General features: G+C 45.5%; 1 protein-coding gene across 2 annotated transcripts in view; it reads left to right on the top strand.

Annotated features, from left to right (window-relative positions):
• MORC3 (MORC family CW-type zinc finger 3) overlaps positions 1-21,573 on the top strand; it is a 194,733-nt gene that overhangs the window by 93,668 nt on the left and 79,492 nt on the right. For both annotated transcript variants that reach the window (XM_063956540.1, XM_063956541.1), the window contains exons 3-4: positions 18,027-18,159; positions 19,243-19,457. In XM_063956540.1, the coding sequence (XP_063812610.1) occupies positions 18,027-18,159; positions 19,243-19,457 (348 nt within the window). The remainder of the gene's footprint in view (positions 1-18,026; positions 18,160-19,242; positions 19,458-21,573) is intronic.

A 21,573-nucleotide genomic window follows, 5' to 3' on the forward strand; every position in this document is an offset into this window, starting at 1 on the left:
GTTAAAGGATAGTGAGCCTTACAGCGAGCAATTGTTAACCCCAGTTACATGTGGGTAACGCTGTCTTTTAGTTTATCAGTAAAACTTAACCCAAGAGGATATTACAGAGAAAATACAGCCTAACCCAGTGAGCTGAAGTTTAAACAGGCAACATACATAATTATCCGGGTAGCTGTATATTGTAATTACTATAGACTTAAGCACGGAAACCAGCTCTGGACACTCCTATGTTGTTTCATTGACTGCAATGTTATACAGTACAAGTTATTTCAAAGTGGCAGTAATAGACATTTGATATAGTATATGACTGCTCCAGTAGAAAGTGTCATAATGAGCTGTATGAATTGGAGGAGGCTAATTTTAGGAGCACATTTGCAGCAGTATTGCCTCCTTAAAATGGCCCTAGATTGAACGTTAAGTGGAGCACCCCGTTTACAGCTATATTAATTTCAGTAAAGCTAAATTATATATTTGAGGGGTAGTGATATTTAAACAATAAGCCTACTTGTACTACTATATTACCTCTGATATAGAATGGAGATTTTAATGGAAAGTGTATAAAGTCTTTATAAGGCTATAGGAGATTAAGTGGAAAGGCTTAAATTATAGTCTAATTGAGCTGAACAAGTCCGACAGGAGGAAGTCTAGCTTGGATGTTAAGAGCACAGATACATCCATATATATTTCTCTATCGTCCTAAGTGGATGCTGGGGTTCCTGAAAGGACCATGGGGAATAGCGGCTCCGCAGGAGACAGGGCACAAAAAAGTAAAGCTTTACTAGGTCAGGTGGTGTGCACTGGCTCCTCCCCCTATGACCCTCCTCCAGACTCCAGTTAGATTTTGTGCCCGAACGAGAAGGGTGCAATCTAGGTGGCTCTCCTAAAGAGCTGCTTAGAGAAAGTTTAGTTTAGGTTTTTTTTCTTTACAGTGAGTCCTGCTGGCAACAGGATCACTGCAACGTGGGACTTAGGGGGAAAGTAGTAAACTCACCTGCATGCAGAGTGGATTTGCTGCTTGGCTACTGGACACCATTAGCTCCAGAGGGATCGAACACAGGCCCAGCCGTGGAGTCCGGTCCCGGAGCCGCGCCGCCGACCCCCTTGCAGATGCTGAAGCGTGAAGAGGTCCGGAAACCGGCGGCTGAAGACTCCTCAGTCTTCATAAGGTAGCGCACAGCACTGCAGCTGTGCGCCATTTTCCTCTCAGCACACTTCACTGGGCAGTCACTGAGGGTGCAGAGCGCTGGGGGGGGGCGCTCTGAGAGGCAAATATAAACCTTATACAAGGCTAAAAATACCTCACATATAGCCCATAGGGGCTATATGGAGATATTTAACCCCGGCCTGACTGGAAAAATAGCGGGAGAAGAACCCGCCGAAAAAGGGGCGGGGCCTATCTCCTCAGCACACGGCGCCATTTTCTGTCACAGCTCCGCTGGTCAGAACGGCTCCCAGGTCTCTCCCCTGCACTGCACTACAGAAACAGGGTAAAACAGAGAGGGGGGGCACATTAATGGCTATATATATATATATTAAAGCAGCTATAAGGGAGCACTTAATATAAGGATATCCCTTGTATATATAGCGCTTTGTGGTGTGTGCTGGCAGACTCTCCCTCTGTCTCCCCAAAAGGGCTAGTGGGTCCTGTCTTCATTAGAGCATTCCCTGTGAGTTTGCGGTGTGTGTCGGTACGTGGTGTCGACATGTATGAGGACGATATTGGTGTGGAGGCGGAGCAATTGCCAAATATGCAGATGTCACCCCCCAGGGGGTCGACACCAGAATGGATGCCTTTATTTGTGGAATTACGTGATGGTTTATCTTCCCTTAAACAGTCAGTTGAGGACATGAGGCGGCCGGACAATCAATTAATGCCTGTCCAGGCGCCTCAAACACCGTCAGGGGCTGTAAAACGCCCTTTGCCTCAGTCGGTCGACACAGACCCAGACACGGGCACTGATTCCAGTGACGACGGTAGAAATTCAAACGTATTTTCCAGTAGGGCCACACGTTATATGATTTTGGCAATGAAGGAGACGTTACATTTAGCTGATACTACAGATACCGTAAAACAGGGTATTATGTATGGTGTGAAAAAACTACAAACAGTTTTTCCTGAATCAGAAGAATTAAATGACGTGTGTGATGAAGCGTGGGTTGCTCCTGATAAAAAGTTGATAATTTCAAAAAAGTTATTGGCATTATACCCTTTCCCGCCAGAGGTTAGGGCGCGCTGGGAAACACCCCCTAAGGTGGACAAGGCGCTCACACGCTTATCCAAACAAGTGGCGTTACCCTCTCCTGAGACGGCCGCACTTAAGGATCCATCAGATAGAAAGATGGAAGTTATTCAAAAGAATATATACACACATGCAGGTGTTATACTACGACCAGCTATAGCAACTGCCTGGATGTGCAGTGCTGGAGTAGTTTGGTCAGAATCCCTGATTGAAAATATTGATACCCTAGATAGGGACAATGTTTTACTGTCGTTAGAACAAATAAAGGATGCATTTATCTATATGCGTGATGCACAGAGGGATATTTGCACACTGGCATCTCGGGTGAGTGCTATGTCCATTTCAGCCAGAAGAGCCTTATGGACACGACAGTGGACAGGCGATGCGGATTCAAAACGTCACATGGAGGTTTTGCCGTATAAAGGGGAGGAGTTATTTGGAGTTGGTCTATCAGACTTGGTGGCCACGGCTACTGCCGGGAAATCCACTTTTTTACCTCAAGTCACTCCCCAACAGAGAAAGGCACCGACCTTTCAACCGCAGCCTTTTCGCTCCTACAAAAATAAGAGAGCAAAGGGCTTGTCGTACCTGCCACGAGGCAGAGGAAGAGGGAAGAGACACCAACAGGCAGCTCCTTCCCAGGAACAGAAGCCCTCCCCGGCTCCTGCAAAAACCTCAGCATGACGCTGGGGCCTCTCAAGCGGACTCGGGGACAGTGGGGGGCCGTCTCAAAAATTACAGCGCGCAGTGGGCTCACTCGCAGGTAGACCCCTGGATCCTGCAGATAATATCTCAGGGGTACAGGTTGGAATTAGAGACGGATCCTCCTCATCGTTTCCTGAAGTCTGCCTTACCAACCGTCTCTTCCGAAAGGGAGAGGGTGTTGGAAGCCATTCACAAGCTGTACGCTCAGCAGGTGATAGTCAAAGTACCCCTATTACAACAAGGAAAGGGGTATTATTCCACTCTATTTGTGGTACCGAAGCCGGATGGCTCGGTAAGGCCTATTCTAAATCTGAAGTCCTTGAACCTCTACATAAAAAAGTTCAAGTTCAAGATGGAGTCACTCAGAGCAGTGATAGCGAACCTGGAAGAAGGGGACTTTATGGTATCCTTGGACATCAAGGATGCGTATCTACACGTTCCGATTTACCCCGCACACCAGGGGTACCTCAGGTTCATTGTTCAAAACTGTCACTATCAGTTTCAGACGCTGCCGTTCGGATTGTCCACGGCGCCTCGGGTCTTTACCAAGGTAATGGCCGAGATGATGATTCTTCTTCGAAGAAAAGGCGTATTAGTTATCCCATACTTGGACGATCTCCTAATAAGGGCAAGGTCCAGAGAACAGCTGGAGACAGCTTTAGCACTATCTCAAGAGGTGCTAAGACAACACGGGTGGATTCTGAATATTCCAAAATCCCATTTAATCCCGACAACTCGTCTGCTGTTCCTAGGAATGATTCTGGACACGGTTCAGAAAAAGGTTTTCCTTCCAGAGGAAAAAGCCAAGGAGTTATCCGATCTGGTCAGGAACCTCCTAAAACCAGGAAAAGTGTCAGTACATCAATGCACAAGAGTCCTGGGAAAAATGGTGGCTTCTTACGAAGCAATTCCATTCGGCAGATTCCATGCAAGAATATTCCAAAGGGATCTGTTGGACAAATGGTCAGGGTCGCATCTGCAGATGCACCTGCGAATAACCCTGTCACCAAAGACAAGGGTGTCACTTCTGTGGTGGTTGCAGAAGGCTCACCTATTAGAAGGCCGCAGATTCGGCATTCAGGATTGGATCCTGGTGACCACGGACGCCAGCCTGAGAGGCTGGGGAGCAGTCACACAAGGAAGAAACTTCCAGGGAGTATGGACGAGTCTGGAAAAGTCTCTTCACATAAACATTCTGGAACTAAGAGCAATCTACAATGCTCTAAGCCAGGCGGAACTTCTCCTGCAAGGAAAGCCGGTGTTGATTCAGTCGGACAACATCACGGCGGTCGCCCATGTAAACAGGCAGGGCGGCACAAGAAGCAGGAGTGCAATGGCAGAAGCTGCCAAGATTCTTCGCTGGGCGGAGAATCACGTGATAGCACTGTCAGCAGTGTTCATCCCGGGCGTGGACAACTGGGAAGCAGACTTCCTCAGCAGACACGATCTTCATCCGGGAGAGTGGGGTCTACATCCAGAAGTCTTCAACATGTTAATAGACCGTTGGGAAAGACCAATTGTAGACATGATGGCGTCTCGCCTCAACAAGAAACTGGACAAATATTGCGCCAGGTCAAGAGATCCACAGGCAATAGCTGTGGACGCACTGGTAACTCCTTGGGTGTACCAGTCAGTGTATGTGTTTCCTCCTCTGCCGCTCATACCAAAGGTATTGAAGATCATACGGCAAAGAAGAGTAAGAACAATACTAGTGGTTCCGGATTGGCCGAGAAGGACTTGGTATCCGGAACTTCAAGAGATGCTCACGGACGAACCGTGGCCTCTACCTCTGAGAAGGGACCTGCTACAGCAGGGTCCCTGTCTTTTTCAAGACTTACCGCGGCTGCGTTTGACGGCATGGCGGTTGAACGCCAGATCCTAAAAGGGAAAGGCATTCCAGAAGAAGTCATTCCTACCTTGATTAAGGCACGGAAGGAAGTCACCGTGAAACATTATCACCGCATTTGGCGAAAATATGTAGCGTGGTGCGAGGATCGGAGGGTTCCGACGGAGGAATTCCAACTGGGTCGTTTCCTACATTTCCTGCAATCAGGATTATCTATGGGTCTCAAATTGGGATCCATTAAGGTTCAAATTTCGGCCCTGTCAATATTCTTCCAAAAAGAATTGGCCTCTGTCCCTGAGGTCCAGACTTTTGTCAAGGGAGTACTGCATATACAGCCTCCTGTGGTGCCTCCGGTGGCACCGTGGGATCTAAATGTAGTTTTAGATTTCCTCAAATCCCATTGGTTTGAACCATTGAAAAAGGTGGATTTGAAATATCTCACATTGAAAGTGACTATGTTACTAGCCCTGGCCTCTGCCAGGAGAGTATCTGAATTGGCGGCTTTATCTTATAAAAGTCCTTATCTAATCTTCCATTCGGATAGGGCAGAACTGCGGACTCGTCCGCATTTTCTCCCTAAAGTGGTATCAGCATTTCATCTGAACCAACCTATTGTGGTGCCTGCGGCCACTAGCGACTTGGAGGACTCCAAGTTGTTGGACGTTGTCAGAGCCTTAAAAATATACATTGCAAGGACGGCTGGAGTCAGAAAATCTGACTCGCTGTTTATATTGTATGCACCCAACAAGTTGGGCGCACCTGCTTCAAAGCAGTCGATTGCTCGTTGGATTTGTAACACAATTCAACTTGCACATTCTGTGGCAGGCCTGCCACAGCCTAAAACTGTAAAAGCCCACTCCACAAGGAAGGTGGGCTCATCTTGGGCGGCTGCCCGAGGGGTCTCGGCATTACAACTCTGCCGAGCAGCTACGTGGTCGGGGGAGAACACGTTTGTAAAATTTTACAAATTTGATACCCTGGCAAAGGAGGACCTGGAGTTCTCTCATTCGGTGCTGCAGAGTCATCCGCACTCTCCCGCCCGTTTGGGAGCTTTGGTATAATCCCCATGGTCCTTTCAGGAACCCCAGCATCCACTTAGGACGATAGAGAAAATAAGAATTTACTTACCGATAATTCTATTTCTCGGAGTCCGTAGTGGATGCTGGGCGCCCATCCCAAGTGCGGATTATCTGCAATACTTGTACATAGTTATTGTTAACTAATTCGGGTTATTGTTAAGGAGCCATCTTTAAGAGGCCCTTTCTGTTGTCATACTGTTAACTGGGTTTAGATCACAAGTTGTACGGTGTGATTGGTGTGGCTGGTATGAGTCTTACCCGGGATTCAAAATGCCTCCCTTATTGTGTATGCTCGTCCGGGCACAGTACCTAACTGGAGTCTGGAGGAGGGTCATAGGGGGAGGAGCCAGTGCACACCACCTGACCTAGTAAAGCTTTACTTTTTTGTGCCCTGTCTCCTGCGGAGCCGCTATTCCCCATGGTCCTTTCAGGAACCCCAGCATCCACTACGGACTCCGAGAAATAGAATTATCGGTAAGTAAATTCTTATTTTTAACTATCGCTAAAAGGCTTTAAATGTGATACTGTGCCCATTTAACGAGACATTTTAGTGAACAGAGATTGAAACTGTTGCAGAACACTAGTTACAAGTTACTGAGCGTTAGCCTGCCCTTTGGAAAAGAAACATTAGTAGCAGCGTACTGAGTTATTCTGACAAACTGAGAGGGGATTTGGCTGCTGAAGATATATGTTTTAATGTAATATGAAAAACCTAATCCATGAAATGAGGAAAACACTTCTACAGGAGTGGAGTGACTAGGTGATGATTGAACTGGTGGAGCTAACACAGACAGACATCTAGGAGCAATTTACATGTAAAAGATTTATTTTCCTACTTATAAGGAGAACGAACATCAATAGGAAATCATTGCTTATTGTACCCTGCACATCATAATTTATTACTATATATATATATTTATATATGTTATAACTTTATGGGCCCCAACGGTAATTGTGCAGACCAGGTTTAAGAGTACCCGGGTCAGTTTTTTGTATTACATGCAAATGATATATGTATAGGTACTTGTGAAAGTATAGTAAATGTATTATATTTCTTTATTGGAAGAAGTTATTAAGGAATAATAGCTAAAATATTGTTGTAAGATTAAAACTGTTATACTTACCACCTGCATTTGTGACTTGGAATTCTATCCATGGAACCTGGAAGAAGAAAACATGTATAATATATATGACAAATGTGTAATTGAATTAACTAAACACACATACAAAATCTGAGGGAGGCTTACCCAGGCAAGCCTAGTTAAATATTTAGCTTGGGTGGAGGCACATTTAATAAATAGTAACCCACACACATCTATCTATCTATCTATCTATCTATCTATCTATCTATCTATCTATCTATCTATCTATCTATCTATCTATCCTGCTCAAAAAAATAAAGGGAACACTAAAATAACACATCCTAGATCTGAATGAATGAAATATTCTTATTAAATACTTTGTTCTTTACATAGTTGAATGTGCTGACAACAAAATCACACAAAATTATCAATGAAAACCAAATTTATTAACCCATGGAGGTCTGGATTTGGAGTCACCCTCAAAATGAAAGTGGAAAAACACACTACAGGCTGATCCAACTTTGATGTAATGTCCTTAAAACAAGTCAAAATGAGGCTCAGTAGTGTGTGTGGCCTCCACGTGCCTGTATGACCTCCCTACAACCCACACAAGTGGCTCAGGTAGTGCAGCTCATCCAGGATGGCACATCAATGCGAGCTGTGGCAAGAAGGTTTGCTGTGTCTGTCAGCGTAGTGTCCAGAGCATGGAGGCGCTACCAGGAGACAGGCCAGTACATCCGGAGACATGGAGGAGGCCGTAGGAGGGCAACAACCCAGCAGCAGGACCGCTACCTCCGCCTTTGTGCAAGGAGGAACAGGAGGAGCACTGCCAGAGCCCTGCAAAATGACCTCCAGCAAGCCACAAATGTGCATGTGTCTACTCAAACGATCAGAAACAGACTCCATGAGGGTGGTATGAGGGCCCGACATCCACAGGTGGGGGTTCTGCTTACAGCCCAACACCATACAGGTCGTTTGGCATTTGCCAGAGAACACCAAGATTGTCAAATTCGCCACTGGCGCCCTGTGCTCTTCACAGTTGAAACAGGTTCTCACTGAGCACATGTGACAGACGTGACAGTCTAGAGACGCCAAGGAGAACGTTCTGCTGCCTGCAACATCCTCCAGCATGACCGGTTTGGCAGTGGGTCAGTAATGGTGTGGGGTGGCATTTCTTTGGGGGGCCGCACAGCCCTCCATGTGCTCACCAGAGGTAGCCTGACTGCCATTAGGTACCGAGATGAGTTCCTCAGACCCCTTGTGAGACCATATGCTGGTGCGGTTGGCCCTGGGTTCCTCCTAATGCAAGACAATGCTAGATCTCATGTGGCTGGAGTGTGTCAGCAGTTCCTGCAAGACGAAGGCATTGATGCTATGGGCTGGCCCGCCCGTTCCCCAGACCTGAATCCAATTGAGCACATCTGGGACATCATGTCTCGCTCCATCCACCAATGCTACGTTGCACCACAGACTGTACAGGAGTTGGCAGATGCTTTAGTCCAGGTCTGGGAGGAGATCCCTCAGGAGACCATCCGCCACCTCATCAGGAGCATGCCCAGGCATTGTAGGGAGGTCATACAGGCACGTGGAGGCCACACACACTACTGAGCCTCATTTTGACTTGTTTTAAGGACATTACATCAAAGTTGGATCAGCCTGTAGTGTGTTTTTCCACTTCAATTTTGAGTGTGACTCCAAATCCAGACCTCCATGGGTCAATCAATTTGATTTCCATTGATAATTTTTGTGTGATTTTGTTGTCAGCACATTCAACTATGTAAAGAACAAAGTATTTAATAAGAATATTTCATTCATTCAGATCTAGGATGTGTTATTTAAGTGTTCCCTTTATTTTTTTGAGCAGTGTGTATGTATGTATATGTAAATGTGTGTGTGTGTGTGTGTGTATATATATATATATATATATATATATATATATATATATATATATATATAAATATGATCTCATTTAATAAAGACGAGAGGATGGAGGGTTACAATTACATACAAAAAAAGTTACATTTACACTTGCAGAATATAAATTGCATCAGACACTTTAAAAAATAAATTAATTGTAAAGTAGAGACTTGCACGCTTACAAAGTTTTCTTTCTGCTGGTTGAGGTTGATAAAAAAGAAATGACCAAACCTCATATTTAACTGACCCTGTAGTATATGACAGTCCTGTGTGTCTGACATGACATTTTGACTGCTTATAGGCCCTACACACTGGCCGATTTGTTTGAAAGATATGAACGATCTCGTTCATAAATGAGCGAGAACTCGTTCATATCTTTCAGTGTGGAGGCTCCAGCGATGAACGATGCTCGTTCATCGCTGGTCCCCCGTCGGCTGTGCATGCAGACCAATATGGACGATCTCGTCCATATTTGCCTGCACTTCAATGGAGCCGCGTGACGGGGGGAGTGAAGAAACTTCACTCCCCCGTCACTGCCCCCCCCGCCGCCGGGTCGCTCGTCGGCCGTATCCGCCGTCGGACAGCTCGGCGGTGGATCGGCCAGTGTGTAGGGCCCCTTACTCTCCCCTCAATCACCCCCCTTCTCTTGTATTTACTGGCCAGTTCATTATACATGCAAATTAGCAGTGATTGATCTTCTTAGGAACAGAAATCTTAAAAAGGCATAATTCTTTGCTGTTTATACATGTATTAGAGTACATTGTTAACAGTATTCTGTGCAGTTTTTGTTAAGTTATAAGTCCCAATATGCATATGTAACATGTTTAAGTCGTAATGACTATTTCTCTATCGTCCTAGTGGATGCTGGGGTTCCTGAAAGGACCATGGGGAATAGCGGCTCCGCAGGAGACAGGGCACAAAAAGTAAAGCTTTTCCAGATCAGGTGGTGTGCACTGGCTCCTCCCCCTATGACCCTCCTCCAGACTCCAGTTAGATTTTTGTGCCCGGCCGAGAAGGGTGCAATCTAGGTGGCTCTCCTAAAGAGCTGCTTAGAGAAAGTTTAGCTTAGGTTTTTTATTTTACAGTGAGTCCTGCTGGCAACAGGATCACTGCAACGAGGGACTGAGGGGAGAAGAAGTGAACTCACCTGCGTGCAGGATGGATTGGCTTCTTGGCTACTGGACATTAGCTCCAGAGGGACGATCACAGGTACAGCCTGGATGGTCACCGGAGCCGCGCCGCCGGCCCCCTTGCAGATGCTGAAGTTAGAAGAGGTCCAGAATCGGCGGCTGAAGACTCTGACAGTCTTCTAAAGGTAGCGCACAGCACTGCAGCTGTGCGCCATTTTCCTCTCAGCACACTTCACACGCTGTCACTGAGGGTGCAGGGCGCTGGGGGGGGCGCCCTGGGAGGCAAATGTAAACCTATATACTGGCTAAAAATACCTCACATATAGCCCCCAGAGGCTATATGGAGATATTTAACCCCTGCCAAACTTCACTAAAGAGCGGGAGACGAGCCCGCCGTAAAAGGGGCGGGGCCTATCTCCTCAGCACACAGCGCCATTTTTTCTCTCACAGAAAGGCTGGAGAGAAGGCTCCCAGGCTCTCCCCTGCACTGCACTACAGAAACAGGGTTTAAACAGAGAGGGGGGGCACAAATTGGCGATATAAATATATATATAAAGATGCTATTAGGGAGAAACACTTATATAAGGTTGTCCCTATGTAATTATAGCGTTTTTTGGTGTGTGCTGGCAAACTCTCCCTCTGTCTCTCCAAAGGGCTAGTGGGGTCCTGTCCTCTGTCAGAGCATTCCAGGTGTGTGTGCTGTGTGTCGGTACGTGTGTGTCGACATGTATGAGGACGATGCTGGAGGAGGCGGAGAAATTGCCTGTAATGGTGATGTCACTCTCTAGGGAGTCGACACCGGAATGGATGGCTTATTTAGGGAATTACGTGAGAATGTCAACACGCTGCAAGGTCGGTTGACGACATGAGGTGGCCGACAAACAATTAGTAACGGTCCAGGCGTCTCAGAAACACCGTCAGGGTTTTTTTTATAAAAAACGCCCATTTACCTCAGTCGGTCGACACAGACACAGACACGGACACTGAATCCAGTGTCGACGGTGAATAAACAAACGTATTCCTCATTAGGGCCACACGTTAAGGGCAATGAAGGAGCTGTTACATATTTCTGATACTACAAGTACCACAGAAAAGGGTATTATGTGGAAGTGAAAAAACTACCTGTAGTTTTTCCTGAATCAGATAAAATAAAATGAAGTGTGTGATGATGCGTGGGTTTACCCCGATAGCAAATATTGGCGTTATACCTTTTCCCGCCAGAAGTTAGGGCGCGTTGGGAAACACCCATTAGGCTGGATAAGGCGCTCACACACTTATCAAGTGGCGTTACCGTCTCCAAATACGGCCGCCCTCAAGGAGCCAGCTGATAGGCAGCTGGAAAAATATCCTAAAAAGTATATACACACAGACGGTGGTTATACTGCGACCAGCGATCGCCATCAGCCTGGAGATGCAGTGCTGGGTTGGCTTGGTCGAATTCCCTGACTAAAAATATTTTATTGATATAGAGCATTTAATAGGATGCATTCTATATATATGTATGCGAGATGCACAGAGGGATATTTGCACTCTGGCATCAAGATAAGTGCGTTGTCCATATCTCCCAGAAGATGTCATGGACACGACAGTGGTCAGGTGATACAGATCCCATACGGCACATGGAAGTATTGCCGTATAAAGGGAAGGAGTTATTTGGGGTCGGTCCGTCGGACCTGGGGGCCACGGCCACAGCTGGGAAATCCAACCTTTTTACCCCAAGTTACATCTCAGCAGAAAAAGACACTGTCTTTTCAGCCTCAATCCTTCCGTTCCCATGTGGGCAAGCGGGCAAAAGGCCAGTCATATCTGCCCAGACATAGAGGAAAGGGAAGTAGACTGCAGCAGGCAGCCCCTTCCCAGGAAAAGAAGCCCTCCACCAGTGGGGGGGTAGTCTCAAGAGTCTCAGCGCGCAGTGGGATCACTCGCAAGTTGACCCCTAGATCATACAAGTATTATCCCAGGGGTACAGATTGGAGAGTCGAGACATTTTTTCCTCGCAGGTTCCTGAAGCCTGCTTTACCAACGGCTCCCTCCGACAAGGAGGCAGTATTGGGAAAAAATTCACAAGCTGTATTTCCAGCAGGTGATAATCAAAGTACCCCTCCTACAACAAGGAAAAGGGTATTAGTCCTCCACACTATATTGTGGTACTGAAGCCAGACGGCTTGGTGAGACATAGTCTAAATCTGAAATCTTTGAACACTTACATAAAAAGGTTCAAATCAAGATGGAGTCACTCAGAGCAGTGATAGAGAACCGGAAAAAAGGGGACTATATGGTGTCCCTGGACATCAAGGATTACCTCCATGTCCAAATTTGCCCTTCTCAACAAGGGTACCTCTGGTTCGTGATACAGAACTGTCAATATCAGTTTCAGACGCTGCCGTTGAATTATCCACGGCACCCCGGGCCTTTACCAAGGTAATGGCCGAAAAGATGATTCTTAAAAGAAGAAAGGCATCTAAATTATCCCTTACTTGGACGATATCCTGAAAGGGACAAGTTTCCAGAGAACAGTTGGAGGTCGGAAAAGAACTATCTAAAGTAGTTCTACGACAGCACGAGTGGATTCTAAATATTCCAAAAATCGCAGCTGTTTTCCGATGATACGTCTGCTGTTCCTAGGAATGATTCTGGACATAGTCCAGAAAGAGGTATTTCTCCTGGAGGGGAAAGCCAGGGAGTTATCCGACCTAGTCAGAAACCTCCTAAATCCAGGCCAAGTATCAGTGCATCAATGCACAGGAGTCCTGGGAAAAATGGTGGCTTCTTACGAAGCGATTCCATTCGGCAGATCTCACGCAAAAACTTTTCAGGGGGATTTGCTGGACGAATGGTCCGGATCGCATCTTCAGATGCATCAGCGGATAACCCTGTCTCCAAGGACAAGGGTGTCTCTTCTGTGGGGGCTGCAGAGTGCTCATCTTCTAGAGGGCAGCACATTCAGCATTCAGGACTGTGTTCTGGTGACCACGGATGCCAGCCTGAGAGGCTGGGGAACAGTCACACAAGGAAGAAATTTCCAAGGAAGTGTGGTCAAGTCTGGAGATTTCTCTCCACATGAATATACTGGAGCTAAGGGCAATTTACGATGCTCTGAGCCTAGGAAGACCTCTGCTTCAAAGTCAACCGGTGCTGATCCAGTAGGACATCATCATGGCAGTCGCCCACGTAAACAGACGGGGCGGCACAAGAAGCAGGAGGGCAATGACAGCAAGGATTCTTCGCTGGGCGAAAGATCATGTGATAACACTGTCAGCAGTGTTCATTCCGGGAGTGGACAACTAGGAAGATTTCCTCAGCATAAATGAATTCCACCCGGAAAAGTGGGAACTTCATCTGGAAGTTTCCACATGTTTGTAAACCGTTGGGAAAGACCAAAGGTGGTTATGATGGCGTCCCACATGAAGCGCCAGGTCTAGAGACCCTCAGGCAATAGCTGGGACGCTCTGGTAACACCGTGGGTGTACCAGTCGGTGTATGTGTTCCCTCCTCTGCCTTTCATACCCAGTGTATGGAGAATGATAGGAAGGAGAGGAGTAAGAACTATACTCGGGGTTCCGGTTTGGGCCAAGAAGAACTTGGTACCCGGAACTTCAAGAGATACTAGAAAGGATCTTGATTCAGCAAGAATCATGTCTGTTCCATGACTTACCGCAGCTGCGTTGACGCCAGGGCGGGTGAACGCCGGATCCTAAGGGATAAAGGCATTCCGGAAGAGGTCATCCCTACCCTGGTCAGAGCCAGGAAGGAGGTGACCGCACAACATTATCACCGCTTAGGTGAAAATATGTTCCATGGTGTGAGGCCAGGAAGGCTCCACGGAAGAATTTCAACTAGGTTAATTCCTACATTTCCTGCAAGCAGGAGTGTATATGGGTCTCAAATTGGGGTCCATTAAGGTTCAAATTTCGACCGGTCGATTTTCTTCCAGAAAGAAATTGGCTTCAGTTCCTGAAGTACAGAAGTTGTTAAGGGAGTACTGCATATACAACCCCTTTTTGATGTCTCCAGTGGCACTGGGCGATCTCAACGTAGTTTGGGATTCCTAAAATCACATTGTTTTAAACAACTCAAATCTGTGGATTTGATATATCTCACATGGAAAGTGACCATGCTGTTGGTCCTGGCCTCGGCCAGGCGAGTGTCAGAATTGGCGGCTTTATCTCACAAAGCCATATCTGATTGTCCATTCGGACAGAGCAAAGCTGTGGACTCGTCCCCAGTTTCTCCCTAAGGTGGTGTCAGCGTTTCACCTGAACCAGCTTATTGTGGTGCCTGCGGCTACTAGGGACTTGGAGGACTCCAAGTTGCTGGATGTTGTCAGGACCCTGAAAATATAGTTTCCAGGTCGGCTGGAGTCAGGAAATCTGACTTGCTGTTTATCCTGTATGCACCCAACAAGCTGGGTGCTCCTGCTTCTAAGCAGACTATTGCTCGTTGGATTTGTAGTACAATTCAGCTTGCACATTCTGTGGCAGGCTTGCCACAGCAAAAAATATGTGAATGCCCATTCCACAAGGAAGGTGGGCTCATCTTGGGCGGCTGCCCGAGGGGTCTCGGCATTACAACTCTGCCGAGCAGCTACGTGGTCGGGGGAGAACACGTTTGTAAAATTTTACAAATTTGATACCCTGGCAAAAGAGGACCTGGAGTTCTCTCATTCGGTGCTGCAGAGTCATCCGCACTCTCCCGCCCGTTTGGGAGCTTTGGTATAATCCCCATGGTCCTTTCAGGAACCCCAGCATCCACTAGGACGATAGAGAAAATAAGAATTTACTTACCGATAATTCTATTTCTCGGAGTCCGTAGTGGATGCTGGGCGCCCATCCCAAGTGCGGATTATTCTGCAATACTTGTACATAGTTATTGTTACAAAAATCGGGTTATTGTTGTAGGAAGCCGTCTTTCAGAGGCTCCTTTTGTTATCATACTGTTAACTGGGTTTAGATCACAAGTTGTACGGTGTGATTGGTGTGGCTGGTATGAGTCTTACCCGGGATTCAAAATCCTCCCTTATTGTGTACGCTCGTCCGGGCACAGTACCTAACTGGAGTCTGGAGGAGGGTCATAGGGGGAGGAGCCAGTGCACACCACCTGATCTGGAAAAGCTTTACTTTTTGTGCCCTGTCTCCTGCGGAGCCGCTATTCCCCATGGTCCTTTCAGGAACCCCAGCATCCACTACGGACTCCGAGAAATAGAATTATCGGTAAGTAAATTCTTATTTTTTAATAATTAAATTGGCAGGTATTGGACTTTTTCGGTGGTGGGAGTGAAGTAGTCGGTCAATACAGTTAGACTTTGTGACACTTCCCAGCATGCTCCAGTAACCCAGTGTTTACAGGTCTGAGGGTGATATGACCTATGAGATTTCATACTCATCCTAGGTATTTCATGCCTCCCAACTGTCTGGATTTTTATCAGGATGGTCCTGCTCTTCTGGTACTATGCCATTGTGCTACTGTTGAGAGGTCTTCCTCTCACTTGCTGCTCTACATCGATCTGCATGGCATCCATACACAATGGAGAGAGTCTGGGGCAGCCCTGCAGTTTGGGAAGCGAAGAGCATGCCTCCAGCATGAAAAAAACCCAGGCTACGAGGCCACGCGCATCTGTCACGTGCATGTCTTCTGCACACCAATGTCGGGAAGTGTGGTATATACAACTAGCCACTTTTCCATTATCTTCCTTTCTGTTCAAGGCTGGCAGTCAGAAGGCAGGATCCAGAAATGTATCCCTGCTAATTGGCATTTTGCTACAACACCTCCATCCTCCACCCTCAGCATCTGGACTTTCCAAATACAGGTTCATTTGCACTTCACTTTGATGGTTTAGAACAACTTAAGATATTGTGCCTTCAATCATTAAACATTAACTATGGGTCATTGTTGCACAAAATCTGAATGATCATAAATGATAATATTATTGTTTTGTGAGTTTATTTTTAATTTAAATGTTGTTCCCTCTTAGATTGAATTTAAGCAGGACTTTTGCCCGAGGCGCCGCAGCAGGGCAAGATCCGCTGCTGCTCTGCCCCCCCGCTGCCGCTGGCTGCTGTGAAGGGAAACTAGACGCGTAGTCTAGTTTCCCTTCGTGGAGAGGTCCTTTACTGTGCGGTGCGCGATGACATCATCGCGTACCGCACAGTTCAGAGCGCTACAGTAGTCTATACAGGGTGCGTAAATGACCACGCCCCCTGTACAAAGCCACGCCCCCTATCTCCGCCCGGGTCGCATAGAGCCCCAGAACCAGTATATATTTGTATATATTTTATGTCTGTATATATTTTATGTGATGGTGTCTTTCTTTTTTTTGTTTCTATAAAATGTACTTTATAGCTCAGTTCACCATCCACTAACTCTTGCAAAAATATTTATTGGATTTGAAATCCAAATTTGTTCTCTCTTTCAATTGAGTTTGGCGTTGCTGCATTTTACAAGGAGCAAAAAAAACAAAACGTATTTCCGCTATTGCAGTTACATTTTTTTTTTTTTTTTAAAGTTTGATTTTCATAACTGAGGAAGTCAGACCATAAATTTAAGGAACTAGTGTTAGTAACACACTGCGGAAAAGATCAACTAACCTGTAGCTACAGTACAACAAAATGTATACATAGGGCGGAAATAGTTATTTATTTAGCATGACGTTGAATACTAGCCTCCTGTGGAAGTATCATGAGCCAGAGGATGTATAACTGATGTAGAAAGCGTGTAGATTACTAGGGTGATTTCAAAAGGGTGTGGTATGGCTGACTGATGGTCTCCTGACCGCCACGGGTTCTGTTCCCACTCTATGGGTATTGTGGACACCCACGAGTGGAAATAGTCCCTGTTGGTCAGCATGAGGGGGTGGGATTTCAGTGACGGTCATGTGACCATCGGTCTGCAGACCGCCGGTCACATGAATACCACCCCTTAAAAACCAGTGTTGATTCACCATGTTGCAGAGCACTCCGGTTTCGGACAAGAGATACACGGGCTATAGGTGGCGTGGCGTGAAGTGGCGAAAGGATCAAACACACGCAAAAAAATACTGGAATTCTCCAGAATATAATACGTAACATCAGTCCATTTTCCTTTCTTCTTGTCTATACCGAAGTTACTTTATTATTATTATTATTATTATTTGCCTAACTATGCATTATAATTATCCAACACACACTGGATCCTTATGGCAAATCTCATACCCACCATAGACCTTCTCTGTAATACACAAGGTTTATGCCAGCAGTAAGGGACAAACCATGCTGCAATGCAAGGGGAGCAAATACATGTATTATGTTTGCATGCAGGGTAAATACTGGCTGCTTTTGCATGTAGGCTACAAATGCTGGACAGCTTTGTTCTAACAATGCAATTCAGATCTGAGCTAGGAGATGCCCCACCCACATCTGACTCTTTCTGCACATGGTAAATCTGCCCCACCTGCACGCAGCACGGTTTGCAGAGGTGAACAGTTACCTGTACCTTTTTGCTGTGGTGCCTATTCGGAATCTGGCCCTTAATGTCTTGGACAAAGGCTGGTTTAAGCCGAGACCTGCAGTGCTTATTAAGCCTGCCGCTTAGACGCACAAACAGCAATAGATTAGCAATTACGGATGCAGAGTGAGTGACAGGTAGCCAGCATTCGAGGGAAGGTAATAGGGGGCGGCTTGAAAAGCGCAGGCCTGTCGGGACTGTTTTCTGGATGCTCCCTAGTCACCCACTGCAAAATCGTTTGCAGCTTTAGAGGTTCTAGGAGAACCGCCTGGTCTGACACAGCATGGGGTTGCTCGCAGGTCTGATTGTCAGACCGATGCATACCTGATGTTTCCGCTTATGTACGTGAGCTTCGGATGTGAGACGCCGGCAGTGGGCAATTCCGTACCCAAGATTGGGGCCGAGTAATTAGCACATTTTCACTGCATGCCAAATCACAGCTGTGCTTGCAACTGCTTGCACCCATGAATCAGGCCCTGACACTCCGTTCCCTCTTCTCTTGGGGACTCTGATTGTAACTCATGGTGTTATTCTCTAACGGATTTCAGACAATGCCTATGACCCCGACGTCAATGCTAAGCAGTTGTGGATCGATAAGACTGTTCTCAAAGAACGGACATGCTTAACATTTACAGACAATGGGAATGGGATGACTCTGGACAAGCTGCATAAGATGCTCAGGTAAGTGCTCACCAGGAGGTATGTGAATGATAGGTGATAGTTCTAGATCGACAGTGCTTTAAGGTTGACTGGTTCAGAAGGTCCACATGACTATGGTCAAAACAAGTTTTTTGGTAGGTTTTTACATATTTTCCCAGCTATGGCTTGATTTACTATTCACATGGACTACGATTGGGAATAATAACTTGTGGCAAGTAAAGCAAGCCTACAAGGGTACACGTTTCCACACATATGATGAAACATACAAAATGATATCCAAAAAACTTGTGTTGACCATTTCTGTGTCATGTCAACCTTTTGTACCTGTCTACCTTACCGTCTACCCTTTACCTGTTGACCTTTTGTACCTTTGATCCTTTTGACCCTGTTGACCTAATGCATGTTGACCATATGGGGTCAACCTAATGACCTAGACCAGGCCTGGCCAACCTGTGGCTCTCCAGATGTTGTGAAACTACACATACCAGCATGCCTTGCCACAGTTTTAGCATTCCCTAATAGCAAAACTGTGGCAAAGCATGATGGGACTTGTAGTTTTACAACAGCTGTTGAGCCACAGGTTGGCCAGGCCTGACCTAGACACTGTAGATCTTCTATACGACACCTTACCCTTCTGATGTCAGTGGTGGGTGTGGTCACACGGCTGACTTGTACACCTGAGCAGAGGGAAATATGTCCATAATAAAGGAATGGAAGAGATGCATTGTCTATAAAAAAAAAAGTCTCTTGCAATGGTTCCTAAAATGGATGCCGTGGAGTGGTTGGTGGTCCAAGACCAAATCAAATTATTTATGGTCCAAGATATAGGCAAAACCAGAGCTGGTGGCTTCCAATTATAAAATATGTGGGCAAACCGAATCACAACCCTGTCCACCACTAGATAACTGACCCTAAGGATGACAATATGAGCACCATTTGTTTCATTAAAGAATGTTTGTAGAATTTCACAATAAGAGCCTTGTGGCCTAGGGGTGCCATGAAACAGATGTTAATACTCTAGGGTGCCGTGATTCAAAAAAATTTGGGAACCACTGGCCTTCTGCGTAAGAGATGCTCACCTGTTCAACTCTTGTTGTGTTTCAGTTTTGGGTTCAGTGAAAAAGTTGCAGTAAATGGTCACATTCCTGTCGGCCTTTATGGAAACGGGTTTAAATCAGGATCCATGCGCCTGGGAAAGGACACCATTGTATTTACCAAGAATGAGTCTGGGATGCACATTGGGATGTTGTCTCAGACTTTCCTGGAGGATATCCAAGCAGAACATGTCATAGTTCCAATCATCTCCATCAACAAACAAAATATCCTTTTCTTGCCCAAAGGAGACGGATGTGTTTTCAACACTGTTACAGATGACGATCTAGACCACAGACCTGAATTTACATGAAATTCAGGAAAGATTTAATCTGTGTGTAATATATATATATATATATATATATATATATATATATATATATATATATATATATTTATTTTATTTTATTTATCTTAGGGCTGATTTTTAGATCTCAGGGACTAGTGGTGGTGAGTCATTATAAAGCTACATAGTAAAGACACATGAAGTTCTGGGATGTCAGAGCCTTTCTGCTGGAGGAGAGGAGGTGGGTCATCCAGATAGGGGTGACCCCTCTGCTCTATTGGAGGCAGGTACAAGTCTTCTATTGCATGCAGTTGATGGCAGATTCATATTGGGTTGTGCTGTCATAATTGACAGTTACAGTATATATCCACAAAATACGTAAATCCCGTCTCTAGAGAATGCACCGATGTGTGTTCCTATCAAATATGTTTTGTTTCAAAATGTATTTATTTTTAAATAAACAATTAAACACACAAGGATGAAGAGAACCACCAGAGAGACAAAGTATTAATAAAATCCCGCTTGTGTATTCCTTACTCTAGTTATACTGGGGCCGATGTTCTAAGCCGTGGAGAGAGATCAGGGGGTCTATTTACTAAGCCTTGGATGGAGAGATAAAGAGGACAGAGATGGAGTACCATCCAACCTGCTCCTTCTTGTCATTTTTCAAACCCACCCTGTGACATGGCAGTTGGACGCTGATTGGCTGGTACTTTACCTCCGTCCACTTTATCTCCATCCAAGGCTTATTAAACAGACCCCAAATTACTAATCAATCAGCTCCTAACTGCCATGTTACAGGCTGTTTGAAATATGGCAGCTAGGAGCTGACTGGTTGGTACTTTTTTCTCTCGCCACTTTATCACTCTCCGGGCTAAATGTATGAAGCAGTGATAAGAGTGGAGAAGTTGCCCATGGCAACCAATCAGCTGCTCTGTATCATTTTATAGTATGCCAGTTATAGATGTGAATTCGGTGCTGAATGGTTGACATGGGCAACTTCTCCACTGGCTCACTTCTCAACTCTTATCACTGCTTCATACATTTACCCCTCCAAGTTTTAGTACATCTGTCCCACTACTGTGTGTTAAGTCAGTATCACTCATATCAATCCTTCCCATCTATTAGTTATCTCTCCATTCTCTTATGCTTACGCTTGATAAATCTATACGATATGTATGCTAGTCAGCTTGCAGCACCCTGCTTTCTATAATATCAGTATTTACTTAAGACCAGATGGCTGTTCCCATTTTTTTTTTAACAGTTTCTTATATATCGCAGCATATTCTCTTGCGCTTTACAATTGGAACAGTAATAGAACAAAAGTGGGTAATAACAGACAGACATATAGGTAGGAAGGCCCTGCTCGCAAGCTTACAATCTATAGGGAATTAGGCATGGATATACAAGGATAGGGACTATCTATAGCATAATGGCCCAGCAGATTGCTATACAATTGGAACAACAGTTATAGAACAAAACTGGGTAATAACAGACATAGAGGTAGGAAGGCCCTGCTCGCAATCTTGCAATCTATAGGGAATTAGGCATGGATATACAAGGATAGGGACTATCTATTGTATAATGGCCCAGCAGATTGCTATACAATTGGAACAACAGTTATAGAACAAAACTGGGTAATAACAGACATAGAGGTAGGAAGGCCCTGCTCGCAATCTTGCAATCTATATCTTTTCAGAGTTTTACCAGCTTACAATAAGCCATTGTCAGGCCTCCGCTATTACGGATGTGAAAACAAATCTTTGAGCGTCTTATTGGACAGTTTTTATGCTGCACAGTAAAAAATTAGCAGCAGACAAAGAGCAAATAGATAGATATAAGTGGAACACGTTATGTATATCATTACACAATGTGGGTAATTAGAAAATTATTTTTGATCTGTTAAGCTCTTGTGAGGCGTTTATTCTTGCAAATAAATGTTTGGGCACTCGGTTCTGACTGATAAACCAAGAGAGTCTGTATCTGTGTGCTATTAGCAATCACATACAGTCTTCCTTATATCGTAAGTATTATCCATATGTGCTCGAGATATCAGG

This window comes from Pseudophryne corroboree, chromosome 2 (genome assembly GCF_028390025.1).
Source record: "Pseudophryne corroboree isolate aPseCor3 chromosome 2, aPseCor3.hap2, whole genome shotgun sequence".
NCBI classification, from domain to species: domain Eukaryota; kingdom Metazoa; phylum Chordata; class Amphibia; order Anura; family Myobatrachidae; genus Pseudophryne; species Pseudophryne corroboree.